At 40.6% G+C, this 12,856-nt stretch overlaps 1 protein-coding gene across 3 annotated transcripts in view; it reads right to left on the bottom strand.

Annotated features, from left to right (window-relative positions):
- Positions 1-3,954: 3,954 nt before the first annotated feature.
- UGGT1 (UDP-glucose glycoprotein glucosyltransferase 1) overlaps positions 3,955-12,856 on the bottom strand; it is a 38,954-nt gene continuing 30,052 nt past the window's right edge. For all 3 annotated transcript variants that reach the window (XM_083868686.1, XM_083868688.1, XM_083868687.1), the window contains 11 exons: positions 11,441-11,526; positions 11,015-11,099; positions 10,145-10,233; positions 9,539-9,643; positions 8,872-8,956; positions 8,106-8,288; positions 6,797-6,957; positions 6,161-6,275; positions 5,807-5,923; positions 5,338-5,497; positions 3,955-4,908 (listed from right to left, as the gene is read on the bottom strand). In XM_083868686.1, the coding sequence (XP_083724812.1) occupies positions 4,883-4,908; positions 5,338-5,497; positions 5,807-5,923; positions 6,161-6,275; positions 6,797-6,957; positions 8,106-8,288; positions 8,872-8,956; positions 9,539-9,643; positions 10,145-10,233; positions 11,015-11,099; positions 11,441-11,526 (1,212 nt within the window). In that variant the 3' untranslated portion in view covers positions 3,955-4,882. The remainder of the gene's footprint in view (positions 4,909-5,337; positions 5,498-5,806; positions 5,924-6,160; positions 6,276-6,796; positions 6,958-8,105; positions 8,289-8,871; positions 8,957-9,538; positions 9,644-10,144; positions 10,234-11,014; positions 11,100-11,440; positions 11,527-12,856) is intronic.

Genomic DNA, 12,856 nt, shown 5'->3' with positions numbered 1-12,856 from the left:
ACTGGAGAGCCTTGGTCCAGAGGAAGCAGGTTTAATTCCCTCCCTGGGCTGCATTTCTGCAGTGACTGCAAATCAGGCTGCATTTGTTGGATACAGTATGTGAAGATGTGTTCAGCTGGTGAGATGTGCAGCTGTGGGGAGCAGTTCCAGGGCTGGTGAGGGTTGGCTCTGGCTCCCCTTTGTGGGTTTGCAGTGGCAGTTTGGGCACCTTCACTCAGCACCAAGGAGTGCTGGGAGGGCTGAGCTGGCAGAGCCTGCAGAGAACCTCAGCCAGAAGCCCCGGAGATGTTTGGATAAAGGGATTCCCCTTGTGCTGCAGCCCCTGTGTTTGCTGGGTTTGTGATTAAATCCAGTAATTCTGGCTGTCAGCACAGTACAGAGCTGCCTGCAGACAAGGAGTCCCTGGGGATGGGGCAGGAAGGGCTGTTGCACCCAGAGCACAGCTGGGAATGCTGGTGTGTGCTGTGACAAAGCTCAGGGAGCTTTTTGTGTGCACAGGAACTGCCAGGTGTGCCTTGGATGGGCCACACCAGCAATTTGGGAGCAGGATCCCTCCAGGCTCAGCAGAGTGTGCATGACAGACTGGTGTGGGGGATCCCTGGCCCTTTGCCTGAGCCCTGGGGATAAGGGCAGCATCACTGTTGTTGTCTGACTCTGAAATGCATTTTAGTGACCTTTCATCTTGTTAAGTCAGTGCAAGTAATCATTTATTTTCCCATATAGGTAAATGAAAGAGAAATCTTAGTCTTATTTCTCTGCTATTTGCTTTTTAGTTAGGCAGTGCAATTTTCCTTTTAAAATAAAATACATGTAAATGGACCGCAAAGCAGCTCATGGACAAGTGATTTGTTTACCTGTAGACAAAGTGCTGCCTGCCCTCATATGGCTTTTTATTTTCCCCAGAAAGAGTCTAAATGGTACACAGCAAACTAGCAAGGAATGGGGCAGTTTGCCCATCAAAGAAACCTGTTGTATTAAGGTTAATACAATTTTTTTTAAATTTGTAAAAAAAAAATTATTCAAAACTATTTTTTTCATTCTCTCTCCCCCACTCCCCCATCAGAATTTTTCTCATTTATGCAGCTCTTTTGGGGTGGAGGGTGATCAGTTCTACAGCATTATATTTATTCTTTTTGGCTGCTTCCTTTTCCCCTTTTAGTTGTCTCCTAGGAACTGAGCAAGTTCAAACAGGCACTGTAAGAAAGCAAGTGCATGTCTCTGTAGCATTCCATTGGGGTTCCTGTGTCAAGCTGTCCACTTTAGAGCTCTTTGATTAATAAAGATGTTCTGGTAAAGAGGCTTTGAGAGTCCCAAAGGAGTTTGGAATTCATTCCCAACTCTGAAAGAACTTCAGCCACACCTCTGGACTTGGAAATATTTCTGGAGGATCACTTTCCAAATGTTGACTGTGAAGTATCAGTGTAAAACCAAATCAAATGAAGAAATGACAAAAAGCTGACATAGAAACGTTATTTTTAAGCAGTAGGAGGTAGAGTTCAAAAAAAAAATACCTAAAACATAGATTTATGTAAAAATTTCCTATTGTTTAACAGAAGTACTCAAGTACCATGATTAACAGGACTGGCCTTCTGGCTTTTCAACACTATTCCAACACTTGCATACAAGAAGTGGAAAATGTACTCCAAGGAACACTATTAAAACCTCAGTTTATCTGCCCCAAAGCAACAGACAGGAGAGTCATGGGTAAAGAACAGCAGAGGTTTTATTATGTTGGATCGTGTTGTTGCCACTGTTCTGGGGAACTCCCTGGGATCTCAGTAACATTCAGCAAAGAGAGCTCCCCACACCTTAGGGCACTTGGGATCGGTGCCACACAGAGTTATGGAATATTCTTGAACAGAGTACAGAAGATTTGGGTAAAACCAGGTCATAATTTTAAAATGGTTCTGGTTCCTAAGAGTGTTACTGGCCATTTACTGCTTTGTACATGTCCCTTCAATTTCTTTACAACCCCATATAGGTAAATGAAAGAGAAATCTTGAAGTTTTGTTTCTTTGCTATTTGCTTTTTAGTAAGGTAGTGAAATATTCCTTTTAAAATAAAAGTACAGGGCATTTTCCATGTGTTGACTCCTCACCAAGAGGTCATGCTGCCTGTAGCCAGAGATGGGAACAATGTCATCACTTTGCCCCAGCAGTGGCTCTTGTAGTCTGAGGGATGCAAACACCTCCGCAATCCCGATTTTCCAAATATCATCAGCCTTACAGGACCAGGCCCTCAGTGCCATGATCAGCAGCAGCTCTATTTCATTCACCATCTCACTCCCAGATGCTTCCTAGATGGGGGTGACAAACTATTTGTCTTTCAAGGCCCCATGGAGCATCTAAGAGAAGATTAAAAAGAAGTGTTTATTCTCTTTTTGATTGTTATTTTTGAGTGGAAGTAAATCATGGCTTCTCAGGAAAAATGGGAATAATTCACATTCAGAAGGATCAGTACCATGTGCATTTTATATTGTACTTGAGAACAACTACAGGATTCTTATGAGTACTGCAACGGTACAGAATTTCACCAGTATGTTTCTGGTTTCTTTCTGTATCAATTGTGAGTTAGATGACTTTTATTTCTTTATAATAACTGAAGACCATGGTGTCTGTTAACTAGAGGCAACCAAAATATCCTCCATAGCCAGCTACATCTTATAATTAAAAAAAAAAAAAGAATGAGTGTGGCTGTTCAAGTACATACATTAACCATTAGAATAAAGGAGCATATTAAAAAAAAAAAAAGTAACTGACATTTAATTTAGAAGTATTTACCTATTCACCAAAGCATTGTAAATGTGGTGAATTTAAGAGGCTGCTTTATTCTCAGTCTTGTGGCTCTTAATATAATCTGGGGGGAAAAAAAAGAGGCAAAATATGGTTCTAGATAAGAAAGGGCCTTGTTTCACAGAAAGCTCCTCTTATTCTGAGGGCTTGAGCACATTCTTGCCCCATCCATCCCTGGAGGGAATGGTGGGGTAACAGTGCTGCCCATTTCTTCCTGTGCCATTCCATGTGCTCCAGCAAGGCTGAAGGGATGTGTAGCTGAACAGAGAAAGGACAATCTTACCTGTGCTGTCTTAGCTGTTTAAAAGAGGCTAATTGACATGACATGTAATTAACTTGTTGGCAGGTGTATTGTTTTTTACACTAGAAAAAACTCCTGCTACTGTAAGTCTGCTTATCCTTAAGTGGAACAGTTTTGATGGGAAGCATAAGGCACCTCACTCATAATTTCCAGAGCCACCAGACAGACTATCTGAATTTAAAACCCCACAAAGTGGGAAATACCTAAGCTGATGAGCTCTGTAAGTTGCTCTTAATGTGCTTTCTTAAAGAGTTTGGGCTCTTCCCTTCAGCTGGCTGGAGAAGAGCTGCTTTTCCCCTTAAGTTGTGCTCTGGAATAGTTTAAACACTACAATTTATGTCTCCTTTCAGATTCCTCCAAAACACGACAGGATTTATAACACAGCAAGTCCAGAAGAATATTTCACATCAGGATTAGTGGGCTGAAGTTCTTACAGCACAAAACATTTACCTGTATAAAAACACTGGAGGTACAAAAACCAAAATAGTTTGGATTTCTCAAGGTGACCATATTTTGTACTAGAAATCTCCTTTTAGTTCTTACATTTCAACTCTTCAACTCCTCAGTTTTACAGGGAGCAGACTATTAACCCTACAGAGTGAGGGAAACTGGGTTTGAGGTTTTCTTTAATTGGTATGTTCATAGAACAGAACTATGGCAGCAGCAGCTTTAAAAATGAAGACATGAATATGAATGATAAAACTAGCCCAGGGTAATTAATCCTTGCAAGAAGAGACCTTCTTGTCTCTGCACAGAATGAAAGCAAATGCAAGTGAAATATCCAGAAACCTCAAAATCAAATTAGGACTGTAATGTGTGCAAGGAAAAAGGATGATCAAAGGACTGAGTGGGAACTAAAGCTTAAGACCTATGAACTCTGAAGTTTTTATTGATGTGACAACATCTCTGTTTGAAGAAAAATAAAGTTAATGAAATTTACATGATGACAAACTTCCAAGCTTCCACAGATTTTTCATAAACAAACAAACAAAAAAAAAAACATTCATGAATCAGTGAACCACAGCAAAAGTAAGGCCCTACCAGTTTTGCAGACTGATTTACACTTGGAGTAGGAGGAAGGGAGGGCACTTTGATTCAAGTCATATAGGCTAGGATGAACTCAGCTGCCAAATTCTGTGTTCTGCTCACTTGGCATTTGCATTTGGATGGGCATTTAAATAGATTGTGGTAGCTTTACATTAAGCCAAACCATCAAAAGTTGGGCCATGAATGAAGACAGGAAATAGAAAATCAAAATAATGCTGGTTTTGTTACAAAATCAAGGGCAGACTGAACAAATCCAAGAAGTATTCTCAATTGTTTGAAAACCTGAAGGTGAAGCAGTGTCCCAAATTCAAGGCATAATTTAGAGCTTTATAATGTTACCTGGAAAAATTATGTCCATCAGATGAGGTTAGGACGTATGCCTGCAATTCTCAGACTCTCAAGTTAGATCTGAGGCTAAACTGGAGCTTCATCACTGGTGGAGGCAGCAACAGCTGAAGGAACAGCCTGTGGCTCTTCTGGTGGATTGTGAAGTTTTGTTTCTGAAACACTAAATTCCATCATGGGGTCTTTCATCTCCACCACAGGTGCAAAACACCAGTAATGCTAATTCCAGCAATCCAGATCCTATTTCATATGCAGAAATTAACCCAAAGGCAAGTAATAGAAATGCATACATCATCCCATTCAATTATTCAGCAGTTGTGCAGACACACTGGAAAAACCTAGCTTCCAATATAAAAATTGTCTATGAAAGAGTCTAACTTGAATTTTTCTCCATGGATCATAATTCCACATGTGCTTCTGGATCTGTAGAAGAGGAGAGAAAAATGAGCGCTCAGTTTGAGCTGCCTCAGGTGGCAGATTGGTTTGAAAATCAGTAGAGCCTCCCAAGATTTGTTCTTTGCAAGGTACCAGTGCCTGAAAAGCAATTCTCACCCACAGTGTGCAGCAGCACTTCCTTAAGGGTTAATTTATGGGCAAAGTCTTAAAATTGCAGGAACAGTGAGGGTCTTTTACAGAACTGGAACAAATCTGCTCTCTGGCTTTCACAATTAGGGTAAATTACGCCACACTTGCTCAGCAAGGTCCTCCCATCCCATCACACTCCCTGATGATTTAATTCAGCCCTCATTCCCTCATTCAGCTCTGAGCACGATACAAGCTCACAGTGAGGGAGGACAAAGCATAGACCAACAGGCACAGAGAAAGCCACAGGAGTACAGAAACCAAGATTACCGTGTGTGTGTTGTCCTGGCATCTCAGCTGGTGTTCCCATTTCTTTCTCCTTCTGGAAATTACTCTGGAGCAGTTTGATTTCTTGATCATAGTCCTGCCATTCTGGAACTATCCTCATGGCCGCCTGCAGCTTGGGCTCTTTGGTCATTGGGTTGTTGCACTGCAAACAGAACAGACAGGCTACAAAAGGTTTCTGCACTCTCCAGGGGTGTGCTTCCCTCTGCAGGGATCAGCCTGCTGCTGGTGAACAACATCTGCTTGTACCTCAGCTGGAGAACAGAGCCAAGCCTCTTCCCAAATTCATAACAAAGCCACTGCTCCAGGTAAGAAAAATGCAGCAGCCAATGGAAAAAAACCCAAGTGCTGAAAATGTGCAAGTACTGATACAGGCTGAGGGAGGGAAGTGCCTCTAAAACTGGTTGCTGTATTTTAATGTGATAAAAGAGTGAGGGAATGATCCTGCACTCACCAGATCAATGGTTTTTGCTCTCTTCTTCGAGGAATCATCACACCATGTTTCACACCACAGCCACTCCTGGGGGAGGGACTTAATTGGGACTTGGTGGATCATGTTGTTTGGCAAATCCTGTTGTGCAGAGTAAGAGTTAGAGCTGTTTCCACAGGGTGCAGAATGGGAGGAGCAACCCCCCTCCCAAACCCACAGTATTGTGAAGGTGAATTTTATAAGAGTTTTCTTTTTTCCCAATGCAAATAGAAAGTGATGAATCAACACTTCATCCCATTCCAAAGTCCTTTGGAAAAATCCCAAGTCCCAACCTGACACCACAGCCCAAGGAAACAAAACAAAGCCAATAAAACACACCTGATCAAGGTTGGACAGACTGTTTGGATCCTGACTCAGACCCTGATACTGTCCCCTGAGTCGGTCTCCAGCTGCTATCTTCCTGAACTTCTTCAGATCCACAACATACAGAGCACTACATGGAGATGATGCAATTAGTAATTAGTAATTTCACACTGCAGCCCCACCAGACCCCTGGGACACAAGACCCTAAAACAATCTCAGGGTGGCAGCACATCAGATGATCTATTACAAGGCAGGAAAGCAGTTCTAACAAGGTCATGGCAGGTACCAAAAAGAATTTTTAACAAATCTGTCTTAGCTTTGCTGTCATGCAGTCCCTGCTCCAACATTTGTTATTAACAAAGGAGGATGTCTGTTAGTTAACACTTCAGTTCTTCATCTGTAAAAGCTGTAGCATACTGAAAACGACTTCAGTGTCCCTTCAGTGCTTCCAAGGGAAGCCATAGGCCATGGAACCTTAAAGAGGCAACAGGAAGCAAGAAGTGGTTCATGGAGCACTGCAAACCTCAGCTAGTTTTCTGCTAAACCTAAGTAGCAACAAAAACTTTACCCCTTTATTTTGAAAACAAAACAAATAAACAAACAAAGAAAAACACACTCTGAACAAATTTTAAAAAAAGAATTCTTCAGTACCTGATGTGGTATTTTCTCCCAGCTAAATGACTTGCCCAGTACCCAGATTTCCAGAACCTGTAGCCATCCATTTCCCTCCTGCTGTCACAGAATGGAGTATATCCATAGGGAGCACCATCCAGATTAAAATCCCTCAATTCTTTCAGATCTGTGCGCACAATCTGAAGGGAAAGGACATTTTATTGTGATTTCTGGGAGCCTGCCACGGGTTATTTGCAAATGCTGTACAGGATATAATTCGAACTGAGCAAACAGATAAAGGGAGAGTTACCTGATGTACATGGCAGTCTTTTGCATTATGTGTATGTAGTGCAAAAATACAGCACAAAAGGTATTGTCTCCCCTGCCTTTAGAGCTGGAGCAAATAAAATAGAGCTTCAAATGAGCTGATGGGGCTTGGTTTGACAGTTGAAGTGCAAAACTGTCTCTTAATAAGCAGCAAGAATTCTCACTGTACATGAACTCTACTGTGATTCTGGGTATTCCTTCCTCTTCAGTGTTTGCAGACCCTTCAGGGATGGAAGTTTTTTAATATCTTTTTGACACAGATGTGGCACTGGCACTACTTTAAAAACACCACTCTAATGGGAAAAAATGCCTTAATGTCTCTCACAAGCAGAGGAACAAACTACCTAAAATGACAAGTGGGTAGCTGGAAATCTCTCCTCACTGATCCCTCAGCTTAAGTTTGACCTGGCATGGCATCACACTGTCCACATGCCAAAACCCCCAAGGCAGTTTACACTCACTTGTTGCTAATCTTTACTTCTCATTTCAGATGTATTCCTCAGAGTACTTTTGGCAGTTCTCACTGTGCACATTTCCACCTATTGAGGAGTGAGGACACACAAAACCTTCCAGTCCTGTTTGCCTTGCAGCAGGACATGGCCTTGTGCTCAAGGGATTTGCCTTCTTCTCCTCTGAGAGCCAAGTAAAAAGCAGGGGCCTGGGAGGGCAGGGTGGTCAGGAAAATACTGTCTGTGTTAGTGATCTGCAGGCTGGGAGAACAGACTGAACTGGAAAAATGGAAGGGTGAAATGAGAATCTACTTGGCAAACTAGCTGGAATCAAATGAGTGAATGAGGAACCAGATAACAGTAAAAGACAGGCCAACAAAACCAACCTTGTGGAAACAGGCACAAAACCCAGCCCTCAGTGAAACAGAATTACAGAATCCACCTCCAGTCATGCCTATGAACAGCTCAAACTTGCAACCCTTCCAACAATATGGAAATTGTATTCAAGAACTTATTAAAAAAAAAAAAAAGAAAAAAAAAAAAAGATCAAATAACTCCAGCTTCTGTATTACCTGATCAGCATCCACAAAGAGGATTTTATCCACAGCTAATGGGAAGAGCACATCCAGAAAGAGGATCTTGTAACCCCAGATGATGCGCTGCTTCTCTGTTTGTTGGTGCAGCCAGCGAGGCCATTTGTACTGGACAAGCTCATACTGGAAATTGTACTTCTTGGCCATGTATGGGATGAACTCCTGCAGAGGGAGGGGAAAAAAGCAGCTTATCTCAGTTCTTTGTTCCTCTGCAGGAAAAAGAAAAGCACATTACAAGAGACAGACTTCAGTCTAAGGCACAGAACATCAGAAAATGAAATACCACAAAGAAAATCAGTTTCATTGTTAATTCACACAAAACACTGAGCCCCAAGCTGAACAATCAATGCAAAATGTAAAGCCAACTATCCTGAGACAACTACATATTTCAGCATTTTTGTCCACACAGTTCCTTATGAGCCATTTCATAGTGATCCACAGATGAGTTTAAAGGAATGCATTACTCAAACCATAACAATCCCCAGATGGGACAGTGATTTAGGGGTGTACAAAGCAGTGGAAGTGGGAGCACATAAAATGAGAAAAGAGCATTGGGAGAACTTTTTTACTAGAAAAACTTGGCCCACTGTCACATCAGCTGACATTCTCATCTGTGAGGCTTTCTCCAACTTTGGGTGAGGACACTTTTAGCCAAGTGATGCTGGTGCAGCGTTGGGAAGGGAGGGGGAAGCAGCTTGTGGCATCTTTGCCCCACCACCAAATAAATTTCTAATTAGTAACAAACCTTGAATGTAGGTGATAAGTAGTTCTTCAGGAACCAAAACTTTAAAGGAGTCTTGGTGTGTTTCAGCACAGACAACATCATTATGCTATCAAAAGAAAAAGAAATTTTATAAAGCAGTTACAGCAACAAGTGGCACCCACAAAAGATGAGCTGTGTAATAGATAACAAATTGCTGGGCTACATGACTAAACTATTTGCAGTTATGTGTCAGGTAACTGAACTTCAGGCATAAAGAAAAAGTGGGTAGCTTCAGCCTATTGTAAATTGCTTAATTTTATCTACAAAATTACTAAACCCCCAGCATCTCTATATTTTAACTAAGCAGAGAATATACAACCTGCTGGCTGTCACAGTCCTTTGAGAACAACAGAAGCTCAGATTCTTTCCAAAGCAACTGTGACTTACTCTTTAACTTCTTAACAAGACATTGGTTATATTGTAGTGAGAAAATTAAGGACAGCAACACAACAGCTATTAAACCAAGTCTATTTTTAACTCATGAATGCTATGCAGACAAAAGTTCCTATGACACAGTAGGTGCACATTCTAGTGGACTTCTGAAGCATTAAAAAAGTGAGGCTTTTTTATACTCTTGCAAATTGTAACCTTTTTCCTTGTGCAAGGACACTGCCATTTGGCACATTGGGATTATAAATTCTCAACTGACCGTAGGAATCTCTCATACAGGTGTCCTGAAGCCACAGAGAATATATTTAATACATCATCTTTATCCTGTTTCACATCTTCATTCTTTTGTCCTCCTGTGAATCCCCTGAAAGGAAAAATATGGTTCTGTGAAGGACAAGACAGGAAGGGCCAGCTCTACAGGAAAGGCTGCAAATATGAAAATTTGCAGAGATTTTCAGAATTTTACAGAAATGGCTATATTTTTTCTCTAATACAGTGGGGTGAGTTTTTGGTGTTATTCCCTACTGTCCAGGGCACCTTCCCCAAGGCAAATGCTGTGCACAGGGACAGGAAAGGTCCAGGAGCTCAGACATGAACACCTTTGGATTGAGAGAGCATTGGCTGAGGTGCAGCTCCTGGCAAGGAACAAGGTTTTCAGGCTCCCAAGTAGCAGAGGAGGGGAGGGAAGGTAAAAGCAGGTGCAAAACAGGAGCCCAGATCTCCAGCAGCAGGGAAATCCAGTGAATGACAGCCCTGAATTCAAGCAGCCTTAATAGACAGCTGTGGAATTTCACAGATATCATGGTATTGCCAAATAGTTTTCCAGTTTCAAAAGACTTGCAGGTTATCATTGAATCAGTTTTACCATTTGAGAGATTCCCAAAATCCAGATTCATTCTCATTGGTGCCATCACTTAGGAGGTCTTCATTCATCATATCAATCTTTTTCTGAACCTGTGAAGCATAACACTGCTTTAGTGACTTGAAACCACATACTGAGCAAATATTGTCAGGAGGGTTATCCTGGCTCTGGTTCTGATTTTACCTGCTTGAATTACACCCCATGAGCTGACAGGTAACCTAAGCTGTCTGGGGAAACAGCTCAGTCATTAAGTGACTTTTTCCAAACAGATTCCAAAGGAGCTTTCAGACACCAAAGGCATGTTAGTCTGGATGGTTAAAATAGTGTCAGGTGTGAACTGACTCTGTTACAGCCATCACTTATTTATCAGTTGTTCTCCTTAAACTTCTCAGCTATGGCATGAGCTGACAGGCAACCCTAAGAGACAGTAGATAAGTAATTTACTTTCTTTTTTCTTTTTTTTTTCCAAATGTATTCTCACCTAGCCTGTGCCAGAGTGACAGAGAATGTATTGCCAAATGAATACAATTTATCTGTGACAGATAAAATGCTGGCTCAATGGACATACTGAATGTTTATTACTAGACATATATAGGGCATACAAAACTGCTTTTTCTTGAGGTATAAGCAGTCAGGAAATTGTTTCTCAGGGACATACACAAGGAACAGGACTTACATGTCATTCTCTCCTGTATTAAAAATCCAAATTAAGCCTACAGATGATGCTCTCTACTCCTGATACTGTGAGGTGAGCTTTGTGCACACTGCCTCAAGTGTATGCTCGTGGAGGGAGCTTCAGGCCTTAATCCAAGCTTTTCCCCCACTGTTGGCCAAACAGACCTCTTTAAGAGCACCTCTGGTTTTTAAACTCACCTTCACTTTAATAATTTTGCTTTTGAAGTTGTTGAGAACAACGATAACTTCACTGGCTTCAGGTGGAGAGTCTGTGCCATCGTGGCTGAAAATAGAGCAAGAAACTGACTTTACTGCAAAGCAGAAATCTGTTCTTTACTTCTTCTACTCATTTTTATACATGTATTAAGCCTCAGCACTGCAAAACAGGTTTGAGACATGACAAAGAACAAATACATCTATTTTAACACACTTAATAGGGTTTTAAATTAATTAATTTCACCTTACATTTCATACTGAACATAAGTTATGCAATTTGCTGTTTAATTTGCTGTTCATGTTACCACACTTTGGCAAGGGAACCATTACAGGTTCACATATTACAATGCCTACCTACTTCAGGTGTTTTACAAGAAAAAGACTGAAGTATTCCTTATCCTGACCTACCTGTAGATCCTGTATATATCTTCAGATCTGCCTTTTCTCAGTCTTAGAGTCCATGCACCAGGATTGGCTTTTAACTGAAAGTAACCCTGTAGTGAAAAGAATATTGGCAGTTTTACAGAAAATGCAAATGCAGAAATACTAGCTTTAAGGTTATGTGTTTTGACTCACTGTTTTGTATCTAAAATATTATTTGCAAGCCTGTTGATTAACCTAACCTTAAGGCTTTAAACCCAGAGAACGGGTGAAAAGCCCCAGAAATTATTCCATTCAAAATTGTTGGATTTTTGCTAAGAGACAGAAGCTTGAAAAGGTCTGGCATTATTTGTTAGATCAAAGTCTTCATTGTCCTGATGGGAACAGTGCAAACCCAGAGTCTTTTCCTGCAAAAAGTTGCCTTTATGAAGGAGTGAGGGAATTTCAAAACACTAATTTGTAATTATACAACAAAATCTGAAGGAATTCTGAAGCTCTACAGGGTGGTATTTCATCTACAGCAGAAGTAGTAACATAATTTACACGTTACAAGGTATCTCTTCTACAGAACTTAGAAAATTACAATGTGATATTCAAATATTGTGTTCAAGATTTTTTAAGCTTCAGATTCCAGATCTGAATATTTTCCTCTGTGATTTGGATTATTACACCTATGGAAGATACATGCAACTGTGGAGATGCTTTAGTGTCCCATTCAGTTTTGCACTGTGGTTTCAAATGCTTGCAGGTCCTACGTGAGCCAGGCTGCTTTAAAAAGAAAATTAAAAAAAAACATTTTTTTAAATTTTGGTATAGCTAATTAGAAAAAGGAAACTTCTGAGTTTTACTCCCCAACATAAACACATGTAAAATAAGGGACATCTTTCTTTTTACAGTAAGAAATACTACATCATCTAGGATGTACTCCAGCTAAGAAAAGGCACAAATTCAAATAAGTAAGAAAGCTAAAATAAATATTTAGCACCAGTGAATATTTTCCTTGGTTTTATTTTAATTCATCTAAATAAATGTAATACATTTTTAAAAAATAAAGATTAAAAAAAACCCGACAAGAGGCAATTTACTTCAGTTTTTCACTAACATTACATATCACTAAACCATTCGAGCAGCTAACTTCTTCTGCCATAATTTCAATCCATTACCTCTCTCCTGGCCCAGTGTGGACACTGAGAACAGACACATCCCTTATGCAGTGACATTACAAAAGCAGCTGCAGGGAACAATCATACTTGGACTTCCAGCACCTTCCATAAGCAAAGCCATTCTTTTATTTATTTATTTTTAAATAAAATTTAAAGTGTCAAATTCATTTCTTTTGCAATTCCTTTATTTTCTACAATGTCAACTACTCCTGCTGACTCTCTCCATTTATGCCACAGATCTCCTGAAGAAACAAGTCCCCAAAATGAGACAGCCTGAGGC

The sequence above is a fragment of the Zosterops lateralis genome (genome assembly GCF_965231275.1).
Source record: "Zosterops lateralis genome assembly, chromosome: 10".
NCBI lineage: Eukaryota > Metazoa > Chordata > Aves > Passeriformes > Zosteropidae > Zosterops > Zosterops lateralis.
Note: the sequence above shows the minus strand (reverse complement) of the source record. Positions and strands in the feature narration are given on the sequence as shown.